Here is a 23,112-nt window from a genome sequence, read left to right as displayed (position 1 = left end):
TGGATATTATTGCCATACTATCTTTTATTTTTCTTACAACAGACTGATTTTTAAGCACACAGCCAGAAGTAACACTGAGCATTGCTGAGTGTGGCCAACACCCCCTTCCATTGGCCACAACACAGGTTTGAATCCCTGTACCACATATAGTCCCCTGAGCACTACTAAAAGATGCTCTTAAGCACTGAACCAAGAATAGCCTCTGAGTGGCTTTGTGTACTCACAAAATAAAACAAAAAATTAAAAAAAAAAACTGACTAGTAGTTCACTGTATGAATATATCAACAGCCTCTTTATCTTTTATCTATGGTCAGGTTTGGTTGTTTCACCTTTTTTTTTTTTCCTGGTTTTTGGGCCACACCCAGTGATGCTCAGGGGTTACTTCTTCTTGGCTATGTGCTCAGAAATCGCTCTTGGCTTGGGGAATCATATGGGATGCCAGGGATCAAACCAGGTCCGTCCTGGATCTGCCCCGTGCAAGGCAAACGCTCTACTGATGTGCTATAGATCTGGTCCCTGTTGTTTCACTATTTTAATTATTGTAAGTAATGAGGTGTCTTATAACTTTTAAAGATATCTGAAGCAAGAAAAAGGGGCCAGAGCGGTGGCACAGGGCATAAGGCGTCTGCTTTGGACACGCTAGCCTAGGACGGACGGCGGTTCGATTCCTCGGAGTCCCATATGGTCCCCTGGAGTTCCATATGATTCCCCAAGCCAGGGGCAATTTCTGAGCACATAACCATGAGTAACCCCTGAGCATCATCAGGTGTGGCCCCAAAACAAACAAAACAAAGGTATTTGAAGCAAGATAAAGAAAAAATTTTTGGAATTTTTTGTTTTTGTTTTAGTTTGGGAATGACACCCCATAGTGCTCAGAGATTATTCATGGCTTTGTGTCAAGGGATCACTCCTGGTGGATTCAGGGACCATATCTAGTTTTAGAGCCTAAAACTGAGTCTGAGACATGGAGTCAAGTGTTCTTCCCATTGTACTATCACTTTGTCCTCCAAAAAAATAAATTTAAATAAAATTTAAGATTGTAGGGGCCAGACAGATAGCATGGAGTTAAGGTGTTTGCCTTTCATGCAGGAGGTCATCAGTTCAAATCCCGGCATCCCCCATGCCTGCCAGGAGCAATTTCTGAGCATGGAGCCAGGAATAACCCCTGAGCACTGCCGGGTGTGACCCAAAAACCACACACACAAAAAAAATTTAAGATTGTAAGGGCTTACTGAATTACATTTTATTTGTTTTTGTGGCACATCTGGTGGCGCTCAGAGGTTACTCCTGGCTTAGCACTCAGAAATGATTCCTGGCAGGCTTAGAGGACCATATGAGATGCCGGGGATTGAACCCAGCATGGCAAAAGTCTGCACGCTGTGCTATTGCTTTGGTCCATGTTATTTATACTTAAACACCCCACCCCACCCCATATTCCCTTTTCTTTACTGCTGTTACAGAGATGGAATTGCACACAAACAAGCACATTTTTAGTCATGGTGTTCACACACTCCCCTAAGGAGCAAACTGTTTGCTTACATGCCTTTGCATGCCTTTAGTTGATGTACTTGATAGAAGATCACTGTGGCTTCACATGGGCTCACTAGAAGCCATCTTCCAGTCTATGGTGCTTGCATGTATTTTACTTGCCTTGCTTTTCAAAGGCTACGCTTTTTTTTTTTTAACACATAAAAATGCTTGCAGCTCCAGGGTTCACAGAAAGCAGAGCTGCCAGGATCAAGTTCAGCACTGATAACAGCTCTTGCCACCTCATTTTTGCAAGGCAGGAATTCTAAGCCACTGAGTAACTTCTCCTGGCCCTGTGAGAGGTTTTTAAAAACTCTGGCACTAGGTAATAATAATGAAGGTATATCTGACTATTTAAAAAGCTCAAAGTATTGGGACTGGAGCAGAGGTGCAAGCGGTAAGGCGTCTCTGCCTTGCCCACACTAGCCTAGGACAGACTGCGGTTCGATCCCCCCCCCCATCCATATGGTCTCCCATGCCAGGAACAATTTCTAGGCTCATAGCCAGAAATAACCCCTGAGTGTCACCAGGTGTGGCTCCCCCCAAAAAGTTAAAAGTATTCTATTCCAAAACATTGCATATGAAGATTAAATGAAAATATGGCAACCAAGGCAAAGTATCAGCAAGAGTTAATACTGTTACAGAGAATGGAAAGGAGGGGCCATTAGCGTCTCATCTACATATATTCTGATTGGTTGTGTTACAAACCATTGTGTGCACAGCACAGACACATTAATGATCAGTTGCACAAATTCTCATCTAGATAGTAACCAGAAGGAAGCACCCTGCAGCGCTCAGGAGTTACTCCTAGCAGGCACAGGGGACCATATGGGATGCCAGGATTTGAACCACCATCTGTTCGAATAAGCTTCATGCAAGGCAAATGCCCTACTGCTGTACTATATCTCCAGCACCCACAGTTCTTTATTTTGCAGCTCATAGAGCAGCCTGATGGCATCCTTCACATATAAGGTGGCAACATCAACAATTGTGCCACACCACACACCATACAGAGTGAGCTAGAAAAGCATTCATATCAGACCCCAAAAAGGCTCTGAAAAGGCCCCACAGGCAAGAAAACGTGTTTATAATAGGATATGAAGCAGGTAAGAACAGGTTACCAACTAATCCCCTTGCTCTCTGACTAGTTGCCTCTTCTGTAAATAAGGGCTTAGGGAACTGACCAACCAGGTCATAGATGTCCTATGCACACAAGGATGGAAATAAGGCACTAATGAGAGTCTTAATTATCTGGCCCCTTCTTCCTTATTCTGTAATAATACTTATCAAGTGAGGTTTCTGTTTGTTTGGGATTTTTTGGCCACATATAGCATTGTTCAGGGCTGACTCCTGGCTCTATGCTCAGGGGTCACTCCTCAGGGAATCATATGCAGTGCTGGGCACTGAATTGGGACTGGCCATATACAAGGCAAGAGCCTTCACCCTTTTACTATCACTCTGGCCCTACAAATTTTGTTTACGTAACATAAATGTTTTAAGTAATTGAAGGTAAATATATATATACCCCCTCTGAAGAAAAAATAATTAACAGTTTTATCTCTGGATAATGGGATTGGGGCATTCTTTATCTACTGAGTCTATATTCATTTGTTTGTTTTTTGTGCCACACTCAGCAAAACTTGGAATGAAGTCTGGAAGTGCTCAAAGACTATTTGTGGTGCTGTGGATTCGAACCAGGGTTGTGGCTGATGCAAGTGCATTATTACTTCTTTGTATTATCTCTCTGGTCACATTCAGAAGCTTAAAAGAAAAGTTCATTATCCCAGTTTCTGTAGGTAAGGAATCTGAAATCCAATCCCATGGTTTCTCATGAGGCTTCAGATACACTTTGGCTTAAGCTAGTCATCTGAAGGCTTGAGTGGGGCTGAGGAAGAACTCCTGAGTCCATTCTAGAGTTATAGCACAGAGGGTAGGGCATCTGTCTCACATCCCCAGCATCCCATATTGTCCCTTGAGCATGCATGAAGTAATTTCTGAGCATAGAACCAGGAGTAACCCGAGAGCTCTTTGGTGTGCTCCCCAAAAGAACACTCCTGAGAATCTATGCATGGACGCACATGTGTTCTCTCTCTCTCTCTCTCTCTCTCTCTCTCTCTCTCTCTCTCTCTCTCTCTCTCTCTCTCTCTCTCTCTCTCTCTCTCTCTCTCTCTCTCTCACACACACACACACACACACACACACACACACACACAGTTGTCAGCAGGAGGCTGCCTGGAGTTCTTTGTCCAGAGAATGACTTCATAACCAGCAGCTGGTATCCCCCAGAGTCAAAGTGATCAAGAGAATAAAAAGCATCTTTGTGACCACCCTAAGTAGTCACATTGTTATTCCTTCTATATTCTAGTTGATAGAAGTGAGTCACCAAGCCTAGGCAACATTCAATGGGAGTATTAAGTTGGCACCTTTTGAAGGAAAAGGTGTCAGATCACTTGTGGACCTATTTTTAAATCCCTACAGCAGCTGTCCCATGTCATGTTCAGAAAAAGATAGACAATTCATTTATTAAATGGAAAAGCTGGGGGCAGAGGCAGTAAAAGGGTTAAGGCCTTGTAAGAGTAGACCCCAGTTTAAACCTCAGCACTGCATATGAACCCTCAGCACTGCATATGGTCCCCCAACCCTGCCACGAGTAAGCCCTGAGCATTGCTGGTGGTGTCCTCCAACCCCATAAAAGATAATTTTATAAAAACATATGGAGAGAGAGCATAGAGAATATTTCAAAACCAAATCTTCAATAAACACAATGTACCTGCCAAAAGGGGTAACATGATTCTAAGCTGGAATAACAACAACAACAACAACAACAACAAAAATGGGATCAGAGTAAATTTATATAATATTCTTTTTTTTTTTTTTTTTTTTGGTTTTTGGGTCACACCCGCTCAGGGGCTACTCCTGGCTCTATGCTCAGAAATCGCTCCTGGCAGGCTCAGGGGACCATATGGGATGCCGGGATTTGAACCACCGTCCTTCTGCATGCAAGGCAAATGCCTTACCTCCATGCTATCTCTCCGGCCCCATAAATTATATAATATTCTATATCAACACCTGTCTGCAAGTGTCAAAAGATTGAAAGCAACTGATTTAGACTATGTCCAGAATGCTTCAGTACTGTTCTATCATTTTTACATGTAAAATTAACTAGACAGTGTTACTTCAAAATGAGAAACAGTCTGGATCTGGCATGAAAGAGAAAATCTAAAGGAAAAGTAGCATAGAAAACCACTGCTGGGGCCAGAGAGATAGCATGGAGGTAAAGCACTTGCCTTTCATGCAGAAGTTCAGTGGTTTGAATCCCAGTATTCCATATGGTCCCCCGTGCCTACCAGGGGCGATTTCTGAGTGCAGAGCCAGGAGTAATCCCTGAGAGCTGCCAGGTGTGACCCAAAAATAAAAAAAAAAATAAAAAAATAAAAAAAAATAAAAACCACTGCTTTCAACTATATGAAAGGCTGCTGTGTGGAAAGATAAGATTTAAGAGGCAGAATCAGAATTGATGAGTAAGAATTATAGGAATGCAAAGTAGCACAAATGAGAATTTTTTAAATATCAAAGTTGTTACGAACCAAGGGTATTCGAGGTGAAGCACATGCTTGGCATGTAAGAACCTGGTTTCAATTCCTGATACTGCTTGATTCCCCAAATACTGTGCCAAGGGTAGCCCCTAAGCACTGTTGGTGCCAGTTTAGCCAAACAAGCAAATCAGAGCATTCAGTGACTGTTCCAGGGCTACAGTGGGAGTCTACAAAGAGGAGGCACAGTGCTGCTACTCCTTTAGCCATAACCAAAGTTCAAGTCCAAACTGGTCCTGTTCACTCTGGCACTGAATCCTACACAACAGCTTTTCCAATGCAACAGACTTGACTCCAGTTTGTATACCATGAGGCGTTAGTGAAATATACAGTGTTTGGCACATAGTGTCATGCTTTATAAATAACTTTATAAATGTTAGCTTTTATTTTTTCACTGACTCGAAGTGTGACAAGATGCTCTCTCAGGTTCATTCCAATTTCTAAGACTTATAGATAAGTTAAGAATCACTGCTAATATTAATCCTGATGATCTATTTCAGTAAATATAAGTACTTAAAGGGCAGGAATGACAAATGACAAAAAGCTATGATGGCTGGTCAAGTTTTGGAAAACCACAAAAATCCAAGGTAGTCACTAATGCAGACACACAAAAGTCACACACAATTCTTACACATACGAAAAATCTAAACATATTTAAACAAACCATATCTTCTTTGGTTTATGTATGGTCAGCTTCTTAGAACAAAGGAATTTGGTAGCTAGAGTTTTTCCCAATAAAGATCAGGGGGTTCACATGTCATGGCTCTGTGGACCTGAGTGACAGTGCTAGGAGGCCACCAGGGCCTCCACCTAGGTGCTCAAGGTGGAGGAGGGTGGGGCTATACAATACCAGGGATAGAATATGGTGTTTTCTCCATGCACTCAAGCCCTTTGCACAATCATTTCTGGCCCTAGAATGAAGGTACTTAAGAAAGACTCAAATTATTCTGCTTTACCTACTCAGAGCAAATTGAATTATTATAATTAGTTTACTTACCCAAGCCAGTCAACTACTCGCCACAAAAGAAAACTTACTTTTTGAGTGTCAGAAGTCAGGACATTCTGCCATGTTGCTACAGGTTCTGTAGCCACGTGCCACTCTGGGTAAGTTGCCATGAGTAACTTCACAAAGGTTGACTTTCCCACAGCTGCAATGTAAACAGCATGTATTGGGATACTTCTCAAATCAGGACTAAAGAAAGCTGCTATTACACTCTGCCATAAATGCCTTCCTAAAAGAAATGAGTAGCAGTTTTTCCAATTCCAAAATTCAGCAGTAATGCCACTGTCAGACTGATGAGAAGCCAGATCATCCTAAGCAGGGTGACTATCAAGAATACAAGACAAGGGGCCAGAGAGATAGCATGGAGGTAAGGCGTTTGCCTTTCATGCAGGAGGTCATCGGTTCGAATCCCGGCGCCCCATATGGTCCCCTGTGCCTGCCAGGAGCAATTTCTGAGCCTGGAGCCAGAAATAACCCCTGAGCACTGCCGGGTGTGACCCAAAAACCACACACACACACAAAAAAAAAAGAATACAAGACAAGAAAAAGGGAAAATACCTGTAAGATTGGAATTGCAATTTTGATATCCTTGTTTCTCTGAGTAATATATTAGTTGAAAATGTAAAAGACTATCAATGTAGATGAAATCATCTGAATCACAGGTCTATTTATTCTGTGACTGCAAAATTTTCCTGTTTTTCAAGATAAAAAAAAACATGACCCTCAACTATCCAACAAATTTAATTAATATTCATAAAATATTTATTACTACATGCTCAGAATGGAACTGGGTTCAATGGTAAACAAAACCTAGATCAGATTCAGCCTTACAAATCTTGTATAGGAGGACAGGTATTAATGAAACATACCAGTAACTAGAAAACTGTATTAAGTGCTAGGAACGAAAAATGCAAGATGGCTCTAATAGAACTCAGAAGGTCAAGAACAGCTCTGGGGGTGAGGAGTGTCAGAGATAGCACAATGGATAAGGTGCTTGCCTTGCACACAGGTAACATGGGTTCAATCCCCATATGGCCTTGAGCATTGCCAGGAGTGATCTCTGAGCATAGAACCAGAAGTAAAATCTGAGTATTACCATGTGTTTCCCCCTCCTCCCCAACAACAACAACAACAACAACAACAATAAGAACAACAGAAAAACTTCAGAAGAAGGGGCCAGAGAGATAGCACAGTGTTAGGGCATTTGCCTTGCAAGCAGCCAATCCAGGACCAATGGTGGTTCGAATCCCAGCATTCCATATGGTCCCCCATGTCTGCCAGGAGCAATTTCTAAACACAGAGCCAGAGAGTAACTCCTGAGTGCCACCGGTGTGGCCCAAAAACAAAAAACAAAACAAAACAAAACAAAACAAAAAATTCTCAGAAGAAATAACAGCTGAGCAAAGACCCTAAAAATGAGGAGCTAGCCATACCATAAGGGAAGAAAGAGTAGGAGACTCTCTACACTTATGGCAGTGAAAAAGCAAGGAGAGAGGCACACAATGAGAAGGAAAGTCTGTGGCCTAGAAGCAAGTGCTGCTTTATGGCCAAGAGAGGAAAAAGACTGTTTTAGGATCAGTATGGAGAGGTAGGAAGAAGACTCTGGAGCCAGATTAAGAAGTTTGGATTAGGAGCTGGAGAGAGAGCATGGAGGTAAGGCATTTGCCTTGCATACAGAAGACTGGTGGTTCGAATCCCGGCATCCCATATGGTGCCCTGAGCCTGCCAGGAGCGATTTCTGAGCACTGCTGGGTATGACCCAAAAACAAAAAAAGTTTGGATTCTATTCTAAAGGTAATGGGAAGTCAGTGATGATGGGTTTTAAATAGAGAAATGACAAGTTTCCATCTCACTGTAAAAAGATGACTCCCCAGATAGATAAGAACAGAATGATAAGGTAGTAGACAAACCACTTAGAAGACAGTCACTTGAATCAATGGAGTTGGGAAATAGTTACTAAATATTTATTTATTGACTAAATAGTTTTATTTTATTTTATTTTTTGTTTTTTTGGGGGGGGCCACACCCATTTGATGCTCAGGGGTTACTCCTGGCTAAGCGCTCAGAAATTGCCCCTGGCTTGGGGGGACCATATGGGACGCCGGGGGATCAAACCTCAGTCCTTCCTTGGCTAGTGCTTGCAAGGCAGACACCTACACTTCTCTGGCCCCTAAATAGTTTTATTTACTAAATAGTCACAAAATAGCTGAGAGATGAATTCCACCTAGCAACACATCACTGAAATTACTTTTTCCCACTCACACCAATGTCTGACCTATACCTTCCAGACATCTCTACTTTAACATTCCACAGTTATTCTTTTTTTTGTTTTGTTTTGTTTTGTGCTCAGGGGTTACTCCTGGCTCTACACTGAGAAATCGCTCCTGGCAGGCTCGGGGGATCATATGGGATGCCAGGATTTAAACCACCAACCTTCTTCATGCAAGGCAAACGCCTTACCTCCATGCTATCTCCCCCAGCCCTATTCTTAAGTCATTATATTCCTTTAACAAATTATCTTCCCTAACAAACTGAGCTTCCTTTGGTATCCTGGATCTCAAGAAAACAAAACATCCACCATCTACTCATTATAAAAACTTCCTCCTTTGCCAAAACCTTATGTGACCACCAAGTCCTTCTGTATCTTTTGTAGCTTTCCTCACCTTCCTATTCTCTCCATTTCCAACTCCATGTTAGAAGATTCACTTTTTTTTTTTTTTTTTAGTTTTTGAGCCATACCCGGCGGTGCTCAGGGGTGACTCCTGGCTGTCTGCTCAGAAATAGCTCCTGGCAGGCAGGGGGACCATATGGGACACCAGGATTCAAACCAACCACCTTAGGTCCTGGATCGGCTGCTTGCAAGGCAAACACCGCTGGGCTATCTCTCCGGGCCCGAAGATACACATCTTATCCGTTGGCTTTCCAACTCCATTCTTTATTTACCTCCATCTCTCTCACAGAGCAACCATAATGAACACAAAATAACACTGCTTAACACACTTCAAGATCTGACCCCTGCACATACCTTTCTGGTCTCTGTAATCTGAGCTCTAAATTCAGATTTATATGGACAAAATTTTTGGAACTTCAAGTGTGCCATGTTATCTCTTGGAAAAATGACTTTACATATGCTTCCCCATTTCCTAGAGTGCTTCCTTTCCTTCCTAGGCCAAGTCCTACTTAATCTTTGAGAGTTTGTTCAGATGCACTCCTGACTCTTCTAAATTGTAACAATTAATCCTACTTAGTTCTTGGTCTGGCATTCTGGGTAAGACTCCACCAATACTACTGTAATTGTGTTCTTCTAGATAGAAGTCAGTACAATATTAATTTCGGTCTATTTGGAAAACTAATTTGTTAAAAATTTTAATGATGAACCTTAAGAATATATTCGTGATATTTTTGGGGTTTTTGTTTTTGAGTCACACCCAGCAATGCCGCATATCTTAACCGTGGGCCTTCCTGTGTGCCAACTGCAAGGCATTCGCATGCCACTGCTGGCACGCATGCCATAGGTTCGCTATCTCGGCTCTAGGCAATGCTTAGGGGACCATATGGGATGCTGGGAATTGAGCTTGGGTTGGCTGTGTGCCAGGCAAGTTCCCTACCCACTGTACCATTGCTCTGGCCCCCTTAAGAGTGTATTTGAAATTCTATTTCTTCTCCCAAAGCACTCTTCACAAATGAGTCCTATCCTTGGGAGAAAAAAAAAATGAAATAAAAAGGAGGAAAGGAGGCACTTGTCCACTCAGTTCTATCAGTCACTCATGTTTACTGATTGGGTATGAAGCAATGTCAACAGAAAAGTCCACACATCCACTATGTGACATTTATTACATACTACTCTTCTCAATACACAAGGTAAAAACCAAAAACAAAACTCTGTGCATTTTGTTTGTTTGTTTGTTTTATGGGCCATACCTGGTGGTGCTCAGCGGTTACTCCTGGCTCTGTGCTCAGAAATTGCTCCTGGCAGCTCTTGGCAGCTGCTGGCAGGTGCAGGGGACCATATGGGATGCCAGAAATCGAACCCGGGTCCAACCCAGGTGGGCCATATTGAAGGCAAATACCCTACTGCTGTGCTTATCTCTCCGGCTCCTGCATTTTTTTTTTTTTTTGATTTTTGGGCCACACCCGGCAGTGCTCAGGGGTGACTCCTGGCTGTCTGTTCAGAAATAGCTCCTGGCAGGCATGGGGGACCATATGGGACACCGGGATTTGAACCAACCACCTTTGGTCCTGGACTGGCTGCTTTCAAGGCAAACGCTACTGTGCTATCTCTCCAGGCCCATCCTGAATTTTTTTAAATAGTCACACTAATCTCATCTCTCAAACCCATCTCCAAGAAACTCCTATGTGCCTTTGCACATATGCTCAGTCTTGGCTCTTCCCACATTCAGTCAACAAAAGCCTTTCCTTTTTTTCTATGTCTATGCAAAATAGGTGCCATAGCCATGCCTCTTTTATGAAATTCAAGATTAGATTATACCAGATTCCGGGGCTGGAGAGATAGCATGGAGGTAAGGCATTTGCCTTGTATGCAGGACGGTGGTTCGAATCCCGGCATCCCATATGGTCCCCCGAGCCTGCCAGGAGCGATTTCTGAGCATGGATCTAGAAGTAACCCCTGAGCGCTGCCGGGTGTGACCCAAAACCCAAAAATTATAAATAATAATACTAATAGATTATACCAGATTCCTACTGCATTGGGCAAGTGAATCAAACAAGAAATATTAACTAAGTTATTTTTAGTAACTGTCTTGTTTTCTAGTTCTCAAATTTGTTTTCCATGCAGGATCTGAATATCTGAGATTGAACCAACCCCACAAATTCACATCTTCAAAACAAGGGCCACACTCAGCAGTGCATGGGGCCCTGGACCCACTCTTATAGGTTCCTCCACTAAGGCCTGTGGTTCTGTGGAGGTCATTAGGGTATACTCAAGTGATCTAATAGCCCAGCAATGATAGGGACTCAAGAGTTTAAAACATGCTATGCATATGAATTTCACTTGCCCCACATTCCTGACTCAGCAATTCCTCCTCTCCCCCTTTATTGGGGGGCAAGGGGGGCTCCAAAGCAGTGCTCGGGGACCAGGGCAGGCAATTCTCAGCCAAATAATCCTTAGTTCAGAGCTAGAGCCTGATAATGAGATGCAGCCTAAGATCTAAGATCTTGGGGAGGAAGGGCATCAGTGCCTCTCCAGTGGCCCTTACTAGCCTCCAGAGCTACATTTGGTGATGCTCGAGTGCCTCCAGAACTATCCCTAGTGATACTTGGCAGGATACCTGGTACCAGGATCAAACACTGATCCCAGAATCCTAGTCCCAGCATCCACATTTTAAAGGTATGGACCAAGTGATCTTCACACATATTTATGAGATTACTATTCAGAAGTATCTGATCAAAATCAACAGATATGGTTTTCTTAAAATACAGGCTTTAGCCCATGATCCAGAACTGCCATAATGTTTGCCCATTGGCCAGCACCACAGACTCATTTATTTCTTGAAAGAGAGGCAAATCAAGTCACAAAAAAACTCATGGAGGGGCTGGAGCGATAGCACAGCAATAAGGTGTTGGCCTTGCTGATGAAAGACAAACCTGGGTTTGATCCCCAGCACCCCATATGGTCCCCCAAGCAAGGAGCGATTTCAAAATGCATAGCCAGGAGTAAATCCATAAGTGTCACTGGGTGACCAAAAACCAAAACAAAACAAAAATTTCATGGATATACAGGTCTTGCAGCTGATCGAACTGAGGCTCCTCAGGAGGAGGGTAGGGCAAATCCCTGGGTCTGCTGAAGCCATGGCAGCTGCACACACTGAAACACCCAACAACTGCTGCCACGCCAATGGCTCAACTTTACCACTTTTTCATTTATCTATGAAGAGACATCTAACCGCCTCAAACTCCAGGTATACTGGTTCTGTGGCTGAGATCTCCAGGGACTCTTTGGAATCAGGGTAGATAGCCTGCCCCCTCGCCTCTGTACTTCTAATGATGCCGCCATATTAAGTTAGTCCTAAAGCATGAGACTGCATAAATAGTGACATTGCTGTATTATTCATACTGACATAGAAATGTACTAAATTAGATGTGAAATTATCACAGAAGTCATCTAAACACAACAAACAAAACCAACAATGGAATGCTCAACTAGCAACAGAACAATTTAGTAAACCATTAACATTGATATAATGACCTCATTATGAAATTTGACAATTTTCACAAATTTTCCCTTAATGAAAATTTTTTTTGATAATTCCATTACCAAGGATATGAAGAAAATTATTTCATATCTGCCAAGGTGCAAGCTTGGGGGAGGGTGGATAGCTGGGGACAATCATGGAGGGAATGTTATACTGATGGTGGGAATGGTGTTAAGAAACTGAATGCCATAAAAACTATTATGGAGCAACTTTGTAAACCACAGTTTTAAAATTTATTTAAAATTAAATTTAAATAAAAAAATAAATAGGCTCCAAAATCACTTACAAAACCCTTTAGATCTCATTTAGTAATAGAGAGGCCTCCAAGCCAAAAAATTGATTAAGTTGGTGTATTATCAGATACCTGCCCTGCACTGAGTAGTTTCTGGTTAAAAATATTTGGCACATGGGGCCGGGCGGTGGCGCTAAAGGTAAGGTGCCTGCCTTGCCTGCGCTAGCCTTGGACGGACCGCGGTTCGATCCCCCGGTGTCCCATATGGTCCCCCAAGCCAGGAGCAACTTCTGAGCGCATAGCCAGGAGTAACCCCTGAGCGTTACCAGGTGTGGCCCAAAAACCAAAAAAAAAAAAAAAATATTTGGCACAGGGTCCACAGCAATGGCGCAGCAGTAGGGCATTTGCCTTGCACACAGCTGATCTAGGACGGACCGTGGTTCAATCCCCTGGTGTCCCATACGGTACCTCCCCAAGCCAGGAGTGATTTCTGAGCTCATAGCAGAAGTAACTGAGCATCACCAGGTGTGGCTTAAACACCAAAAAAAAAGGCATAAGTGGTCAGTATTTAGACTGTAGGTTGTTAATGAAGTTAAAACATGGTCTCTGACTATCAGTTGGAAAGCTAATTTAATTTATATGAAAGGACAAAGACAAGTGGTCTATAGGACTGAATGCTGTTATAATTACTTAAATTTTTTTTTTTTTTTTTTTTTTTTTGGTTTTTGGGCCACACCCGGCAGTGCTCAGGGGTTACTCCTGGCTGTCTGCTCAGAAATAGCTCCTGGCAGGCACGGGGGACCATATGGGACACCGGGATTCGAACCAACCACCTTTGGTCCTGGATCGGCTGCTTGCAAGGCAAACACCGCTGTGCTATCTCTCCGGGCCCAACTTAAATATTTTTAAGTTAAAAAATGCATAAGGGGCTGGAGAGATAGCACAGCAGTAGAGCATTTTCCTTGTATACAGCCAACCTGTAATGGACTCAGGTTCAATCCCCAGCATCTCATATGGTCCTCTGGGCCTGCCAGGAGTGATTTCTGAGCACAGAGCCAGAAGTAACCTCTGTACATGGCCAAGTGTAACCCAAAAACCAAAACCAAAACCAAACAAACAAACCAATTCATAAGGGGCCAAACCAGGTACAGCAAGTAGGGTGTTTGCCTTGTATGGATTGACCTAGGTTCAATCCCTGGTATTCGATATAGTCCCTAAGCCTGCCAGGAGTAATTTCTAGTGCAGAGCCAGTAGTACCCCAACTGTTGTTGAATTGTGGCCAAAACAATAAAAAAATTCCTAAGACATGCTGGGAGATAAAAAAAATAAAATAAAATAAAATAAAATAAAGCAGTGTAGGGCACATGCCTATCATCTATCTCCCTGATCTGGGCTTGATTCCCAGTACTACATGGCCCCTCAATCATCAGCAGCTTCAGCTGTGGAAGAACCCCCATCCCCACCTCAGCATTACTAGGGTGGCCTGGGTATCCCTGGTACTGCAGGCACAAGAAGAATTGTGTCTTCAGACCCTTGCACTAAACTAACACTTGGCTAGCTAAGAATCAAGGTGGAGCTTCCAGGTCTCCTGAGTGCCAATTTAAGGCCTTCTGAGTTAAAAAAAAAAAAAAGAGAGAGAGAGAGAGAATCAACTCACAAAAAACTATTGTAGATAGAAACGAATGGCCCTGAGTTGTTGGAGATGCCAACTTTACCTCTGAGATCAGACACTTAATAGTTCATCTGAGGACTACCATGGCTCTTAGAAAACAACTCATGACATTTATATACACAACACCCAAATGCCAACAAATCAGACATAATGGGAAATACACAGCTCCAATTACTGAAACAAATACACCAAGTCAACATTCCCACTTACACCCCGACTCCCAGTCCTGGTTTAAGAATTGGAATCTGGCTCCAGCCATGAATGACAGTGAATAGGGAGGAAGGTCTTTAAGAGCTTCAGGAGCCTGGGTAATAACCACAGGGCAGTATTTCTTAAGCTGCATTCCAATGAACTCTGCTGTGCCAGGCACCACCCACACAGAAGGAGCAATTATTTTCAAAGTTATACATTTATATTAAAATCACACACAGCATGTTTTTTTTTAGTGCTGATACCTGAGCATAATAACTGTTTTCCTTCTACATAGGTTCTGATGGCTGCTGTGTTTAGTGGTCCCATGGGTTTAGCAAGAATGGTGGTGTGCGACTTTCTTCTGTTACCTTGGACTCCTGGAGGTCAGATTACTTGTGTCACCCAGAATATCTCTTCAAACACTGGGGAAAATGGACAAGCATCTCCCTTTGTCCAGTCTTAATGTAGAACACCAGTTTCTTATAATAAAACTTGCCTATTCCTATGCTTTATAAAACATGGCTTAAAATAATTTGGACAAATACTTAAGAGTATACTATACATGAATAACATCTACTTAGAGTATATGTTATTTCTGTATGTTCATTTTTATTATTTGGGGGGGGGGTTTGGGCCACACCCGGCGTTGCTCAGGGGTTACTCCTGGCTGTCTGCTCAGAAATAGCTCCTGGCAGGCACGGGGGACCATATGGGACACCGGGATTTGAACCAACCACCTTTGGTCCTGGATCGGCTGCTTGCAAGGCAAACACCGCTGTGCTATCTCTCCGGGCCCCATTTTTATTTTTTTAAACTTTACTTATATTTATCAATTGGTTGGTTTTTTTAAGCCACACCCAGCAGATCTCAAGGCCACTTCTGGCTCTGCTGTCAGAAAGCACCCCTGGCAGGCTGGAGGGCCATATGGGGTGCTGGGAATCAAACTGGGTCCCTCCCAGGTCAGCCATATGCAAAGCAAATGCCCTACCACTGCGCTATCTCTCGGGTCCCATTGTTCATTTTTATTAACACCAGGATAATTCTCCCACAAGATAAACCATATAAGTTTGTTGTTAATGTTCATTCTTCTGTCATGCCTTCTTTTCCCTCCCAGAATTTTTCTAAAAACTGAGATGCCTACAAAAACCTATACTAACTTCACTAAAATTTGTAGTAAGATAATTATTCTGATGTAACACTCAAAATTATAAAATTTAAATTTGTTGTACTTAGAATAAATGCAGAGTAAGCATTTGACAAGGTCTAACGCCTATTCATGATAAAAACTCTCAGCAACAGGCCAGAGAGAGATAGCATGGAGATAAGGTGTTTGCCTTTCATGCAGAAGCTCATTGGTTCGAATCCTGGCATCCATATGGTCCCAGGAGCGATTTCTGAGCATAGAGCCAGGAGTAACCCCTGAGCCCTGCCAGGTATGACCCAAAACCAAAAAAAAAAAAAAAAAAATCTCTCAGCAAAATAGGAATTGAAAGAACTTTTCTCAATATTGTCAAGGCCATTTGCAACAAGCCCATGGCAAATACTATACTCACTGGGGAGAAACTAAAAGCCTTTCCTCTAAGTCTAAGATCTAGCACAAGACAAGGTTGCCCCCTCTTGTCACTTCTATTCAACATAGTACTGGAAGTGCTTGTCATAGCAATTCGACAAGAAAAAGCTATCAAAGGCATCTATATATAGAAAAAAAAGAAGTGACGCTCTCACTGTTTGCAGATGACATGATAACTATATTTAGAAAATCTGGAAGACTACCAAAAAGCTTCCAGAAACAATAGATTTGTAAAGTAAAGTGGCAGGCTACATATTAACACTCAAAAATACATGTTATTTTTATATACAAAAAAATGAAAGATGGGCCCGGAGCTATAGCACAGCGGCGTTTGCCTTGCAAGCAGCCAATCCAGGATCAAAGGTGGTTGGTTTGAATCCCGGTGTCCCATAAGGTCCCCCATGCCTGCCAGGAGCTATTTCTGAGCAGACAGCCAGGAGTAACCCCTGAGCACCGCCAGGTGTGGCCCAAAAACAAAAACAAAAAAAATAAAAGAAAGAGACAAAAAAGACATACAAAAACAACACCATTCACAAATGTGCATCAGAAAATCAGTACCCTGGAGTCAACTTAACTAAAGAGGTGAAAGACCTATACAAAGAGAACTATAGGGTCCGGAGCAGTGGCACTTGCCTAGGACGGACCGTGGTTTGATTCCCTGGCATCCTATATGGTTCCCCAAGCCAGGAGCTTTCTGAACACATAGCCAGGAGTAACCCCTGAGTGTCACTGGGTGTGGTCCCAAAAACCAACCAAACAAACAAAAACAAAAAAAAAAAACTATGAAACACTGCTTCAAGAAATAAAAGAGGACACAAGGAAATGGAAATATATACCCTACTCATAGATTGGGAGGATTAATCGTTAAAATGGCAACACTTCCTGGGGCCGGAGAGATAGCACAGCAGTGGGGCGTTTGCCTTGCAATGCAGAAGGATGGTGGTTCGAATCCAGGCATCCCATGTGGTTCCCCAAGCCTGCAGGGGGCGATTTCTGAGCGTAAAGCCAGGAATAGTCCCTGTGCGTTGCTGGGTGTGACCCAAAAACCAAAAAAAAAAAAAAAAAAAAGTAACACTTCCCAAAGCATTGTACAAATTAAATGTATGACCTCTAAGGATATCCATGATATTTTTCAAAGAAGTGAATCAAACACTCCTGAAATTCATTTGGAACACTAAACACCCACAAATAGCTAAAGATGGAGAAAAAAGATGGGAGGCACCACTTTTCTCAACTTTAAATTATACTATAAAGCAATTAATTATTAAAAACAGCACAGTATTGGAATAAAGACAGACTCTCAGATCCATAGAATAGACTTGAGTATTCTTTTTTTTTTTTTTTTTTTTTTTTTTTTGGTTTTTGGGCCACACCCGGCGATGCTCAGGAGTTACTCCTGGCTGTCTGCTCAGAAATAGATCCTGCAGGCACGGGGGACCATATGGGACACCGGGATTCGAATCAACCACCTTAGGTCCTAGATCAGCTGCTTGCAAGGCAAACGCCGCTGTGCTATCTCTCTGGGCCCTAGACTTAAGTATTCTGAGATTGATCCCACAGCATACAACCAATTTACCTTTGATAAAGGAGCAACGAATACAAGATGGAGCAAGGAAGGCCTCTTTAACAAGTGGTGTTAGGAAAACTGGTCAATTACATGCAAAAAGAGTGACCTCAGACCTCGCTAACACCATGCACAAAGGTTAAATCAAAATGGATTAAAGATCCAGATCAAGCTGGAAACCATAAGGTATATTGACTAGAACAACACGTAGGCAAAACACTTCATGACATTGAAACTAAAAGCATCTTCAAGAAGGAAACACCACTGTCCAAGCAAGTGGAAGCAGAGATAAACAAATGGGACTACATTAAACCGGAAGCTTCTACACTTTTTTTTTTTTGGTTTTTGGCCCACACCTGGCGGTGCTCAGGGGTTACTCCTGGCTATCTGCTCAGAATTAGCTCCTGGCAGGCTTGGGGGACCATATGGGACGCCAGGATTCGAACCAACCACCTTAGGTCCTGGGTTGGCTGCTTGCAAGGCAAACGCCGCTGTGCTATCTCTCAGGCTCCAAGCCTCTGCACCTCAAAGGAAACAGTGACTAGGATATAACGGCTACCTACAAATAGGAGAAACTATTCACCCAATATTCATCAGATAAAGGGCTAATATCTAAGATATATAAGATACTGACAGAACTGAACAAGAAAAGAAAAATCTAACCCCAACAAAATTGTGGAGAAGAAACAGACAATTTCTCAAATAAATAGATGGCCAAAAGGCACACACACAAAAAAATGCTTCACATTACTAATCATCAGGGAGATAGATGCAAATCAAAACAGCAATGAAGTATCATCTCACACCACAGAGACTGGCACATATCACAAAGAACGAGAATAATCATTGCTGATGTGGATGTGGGGAGAAAAGGACTCTCAATCACTGCTGGTGGATTGCCATATAGTCCAGCTTTTCTGTAAAACAATATGGATATTCCTTTAAAAACTGGAAATTGAGCTTCCTTATAATCCAGCAATAACACTCCTAGGGATATATCCTATGAACACAAAAACACAATACAAAAATGCCCTCTGCACTCCTATGTTCATCACAGCACTATTTATAATAGCCAGAATCTGGAAGCAACCCAGGTGCCCCAAAACATATGAGTGGCTAAAGAAACTGTGGTATATCTATACAATGGAATACTGTGCAGCTGTTAGGAAAAAGATGAAGTAATGAATTTTGCTTATAAATGGACATGGAGAGTATTATGCTGAAATGAGTCAGAGGAAGACAGATTAAAAATGGAATATAGGGCCGGAGAGATAGCATGGAGGTAGAGTGCTTGCCTTGCATGCAGAAAGATGGTGGTTCAAGTTCCAGCATCCCATATGGTCCCCCCAGCCTGTCAGGAGTTATTTCTGAGTTAGAGCCAGGAGTAACCCCTGAATGTTGCTGGGTGTGACCCCCCCCCAAAAAAAAAAAAAGAAAGAAAATAATCTCACTCATCACTGGGAGATAAGAAAAATAAAAGACAGTGTGGGGATGACATCCAGAGACAATAGAGAAAAAAATCAGGAGGACATTCCAGGTAGGTAGCTTGCCACAAAGAGCAGAGAGTGCAGTTAGAGTAGAGAAGGGTCTAATATAAAAAGGTCATTCATGACAACCCTTCATTTGCACCCCTTTCATTTGTACAAACAACAATGCTAGGAAAGAAGAGAGAAGGGGGAGAGAGAGAGAGAGAGAGAGAGAGAGAGAGAGAGAGAGAGAGAGAGAGAGAGAGAAGAGTGAGAGAAGAGTGTGTGTGTGAGAGAGAGGGAGAGAGGGAGAGGGAGAGAGAGAGAGAAAGAAAGAGAGAGAGAGAATGTGAGAGAGAGAGTGTGTGTGTGTGTGTGTGTGTGTGTGTGTGTGTGTGTGTGTGTGTGTGTAAAAGGCCTGCCCCAGAAGGCAGGAGAGGGTGGGAGGGAGGAAAGAGGGCATTAGGGATGGTGAGAGGGAAACTGTTAACATTGTGACATTGTGGTAGGAAATGTGCACTGGTAAAGGTTGTTATACATTGCGTGACTATAATTCAATCATGAAGGTTATCTGTGGAAAAAAAACTGCTATGAGCAACCTTGTAACCATAGATTTAAATAAAAATATATTTACTTATTATTTTTGTTTTTGTTTGGGGGCCACACCTAGTGGTGCTGAAGAATTACTCCTGCTCAGAAATCACTCCTGGCATGCTCGGGGGACTATATGGGATGCTGGGAATCAAACCCAGGTCCGTCCTGGGTCAGCCACGTCCGAACACTCTACTGCTATGCTATCTCTTCAGTCCCCAAAATATGTATTTTTAAAAAACTGTTGTATTTAGGTGCTTGCCTTGGATGCAGGCAATCCAAGTTCTGTCCTTGGAATCACCCAGTCACTGAGCACTGCCAGAGTGACTCTCAAACACAGAGCCAAGAACAATTCCCAACCACCACCAAGTGTGTCCTTAAAACAAGAAACAAAGTGAGAACAACAGTCTAAGATGAGACAATATTTCATAAAGCAGTCTTTATTAAATTTAGGGTTGTAATATGAAAATAACTGGTTCAGGAAGAGAAGAATATACCTCAGTGATAAAAAAAACACTAGGTGCTTCATTATTATTATTATTATTATTATTATTATTATTATTATTTTGGTCTGCGGGTCATACCCAGTAGTGCTCAGGTTTTCTCCTGGCTCTGAACTCAGAGATCATTCCTAGTAGGCTTGGGGAATTGAAACTGGGTCAGCCACATGCAAGGTATATGGCCTATCCTCTGTACTATTGCTCCAGTCACATTTTTATAGATTTTAAAAGCTAGATACTGAGCTTTTGACTTTTAATCACAAAACATCTGAATTCATAATTCATGCTGCATATCACCAATTGTCCCTTCCCAAATTTATTTTCCTTTCCCTCAGGATCAGACTAGTAGGACTTAGTGCAATAGAATTAAAAAGTAAAAAGTTCCTCTACACATGAACATCAGGCAGGATTGGGACTTGCCTTCTCCTGTTCAGGTTCCTGAATGGTACTTTCTGACTCTCTTTAGAAATGTCATCAGTGACTCAAGAGCAAGCTAACTCTTGAATTGATTGTATAAGTGGTTTAATATATTTCCTCTCAGTACTAATGACTAATTTCTTCATGAGTATCACAGTATTCAAACATTTTGCAAATACTGAATGAGTACAATGGGTCAGGAAAAGATTAAGGATGATAGCACAAAGATGTGAGATGGCTAACCTAAAGAAGACTGAATTTGCAAACAATCTTAACAGAATTCAAGTGCAGCAGCAGTTGTGGGTACAAAATGTTATGAGAGCACCAGAGGAGGCTGTGACTAATTCTGTCTAGAGAGTCATCGGAGGAGTGTGGGGTGATGAAATATAATAGGAAATAAAACTACCGAGAGCCAGATTAAGGTCTTCCCAGTCTACTTTTCATTAGTCACACTTAAGTTGGGCAACTGCATCATTCTGGAGGCTCTAACTACTTCCCCAAGTCAACACTTCCTCATCAAATATCTCAGCCTCTATTTCTCTTAACTTCAGTATATGTTCTTCAATCTCTTTATGACTCAGAGGCATTGCATACATATCACTCATACCTTCCAATCTTTCTCTTCTCTTAGTCCCATCAGCACATTTTAGACTTAGAATTCAAATTATAAACCTCATTGTTATCTTCTATACCAATTATTCATCACCTATAAGTACTCACCACTGATCCATTTCTAAGATCTTTCTAAAATCATCAATTCTATCTCAAACCTCCATTCCTTCTCTTCAATCTTTGCATTTCAATTTTTGCACTATGATACTGCAGCAAACAGATATAAAGAGTGCTTTGTGATGCTCATACTAGCCAGTTTCATGATGATGATGGTGTTTTTTTGGGGGGCCACTGGGCTTACTCCAGTAGGAACATATACAGGGACCCCAGGGATGGAACACAAGTTGGCCAGGGGCAAGGCAAACTGTATCCTCTCTAATATGCAGTACTATCTCTCTAGCCCCATTTTCTAAACAATTAATCTAGTTGTGGCACACTGGCTGTAGTGTTTCAGTGGTTTACCATAGCCAAAAAAAGATATGAGCATTGCCTAAAAGGCTGTCAATATCTGGCAGCTCCTACCTTTGCCCACTTTGGTCTGTCATCCAGTCACAGGCCCTTCAAACTTCAGCTCCTTTCCTATGATTAAAAATCTAAGGGTCTTTTTAGTCTTTGCCTTGGCAAATATCACTTCCTGTGCCTAGAGTATTCCTTTCCCCTTCTCCTCCTTGAGAATTCCTAATCCAGAGACTTTTGAGTTCCATAAAAATGTTTATAAATCTGTTTCTCTAGTTTAGTTGAGTTGTTTATTTGTTTTTGTTTTTTGCCACACTCAGTGGTGCTCAGAGGTTACTCTTGGCTCTGTGCTCGGAAAATCACTTCTGGAGCCCACCCTCATTCCAGGCTCTTTTAGTGTTGGTTGCACTAGAAAGCAAGAAAGAAGCAGAGGAAGCAAGAAAAGTTAAGCAAGATCAGAAAGACTGAATAGAGACAGTTCAAACCTCAGATTCTATCCAGAGTGAAATACTTTTGATTCCTCTCAGGGCTCTAAATGCATAGCTTCTTTTAGGGACATGTGCTCCAACTACAGGAGAGAGTATCTTTAATACATGTCAGTTGGTAGACAACTCGAAAGACTTGGAGCCCTGGCACCATATGGTCTTCCAAATACTGGCTGGGGAGCACCATTCCCTCAATCTCCCCACCAAATGCTGTTGACAATTCTACATTTCTCTTACTTGACAAATTCATGTCATTCCAATATTCCCACAACTACTCTCAGCTGACTTTCCTATTTGACAGAGATAATGTATACAATCAAAAGAAATACTGCAATACCTACATGAGTCAGTATTCATTTAGTTCCCAACACATTTTGTATGATTTAACTAAGGTCAACCTGTCTCAACTCAGGTAGCAGAGTTCATTCCTTTTGTTTAATAGAATCACTCCAATCTATCCTCTCTTCTGTTCCAATTTTTGTTTTGTTTTTGGGTCACACCCGGCAGCGCTCAGGGGTTACTCCTGGCTCTATGCTCAGAAATCGCTCCTGGCAGACTCAGGGGACCAAATGGGATGCCGGGATTCAAACCACCAACCTTCTGCATGAAAGGCAAACGTCTTACCTCCATGCTATCTCTCCGGCCCTTCTGTTCCAATTTTATGCCTCTGAACTAGACCTTATTTCTACCATCTTCTATTATCTAATTACCAAGAGAAGAGATAAAGAGAAAAAGAAATAGAAAAAAGAGAAAGAGGAAGTGGAAAAGGGAGAGAAGAGGAAGAGAAAATTTTCCACTTATTTTAGCAACCATCCTGTTTTCTCTTTCTGAGAAAACTTCCAAACACATGTATTAATCTATCTTAACCCACTGCCCAACTTCATTCTCCTTAAGCCTACAACAATCAAACTTTTGCCTCTATTGTCTTAATAATACATGAGTTATTCTCTTCCCCTAAACATCTCTTAACTTAGCTTCCAGGATACCAATCTCTTTAGTTTTTTGTTTTTTGTTTTTCTC

General features: G+C 42.1%; 1 protein-coding gene across 1 annotated transcript in view; it reads right to left on the bottom strand.

The window, feature by feature from the left end:
• DGUOK (deoxyguanosine kinase) overlaps positions 1-23,112 on the bottom strand; it is a 48,351-nt gene that overhangs the window by 22,953 nt on the left and 2,286 nt on the right. Inside the window, exon 2 of the mRNA XM_049784437.1 lies at positions 6,156-6,268. Coding sequence (XP_049640394.1) covers positions 6,156-6,268 — 113 coding nt within the window. The remainder of the gene's footprint in view (positions 1-6,155; positions 6,269-23,112) is intronic.

This window comes from Suncus etruscus, chromosome 12 (genome assembly GCF_024139225.1).
Source record: "Suncus etruscus isolate mSunEtr1 chromosome 12, mSunEtr1.pri.cur, whole genome shotgun sequence".
In the NCBI taxonomy this organism is placed as follows: Eukaryota; Metazoa; Chordata; class Mammalia; order Eulipotyphla; family Soricidae; genus Suncus; species Suncus etruscus.
This window is presented reverse-complemented; position numbering and strand designations above follow the sequence as displayed.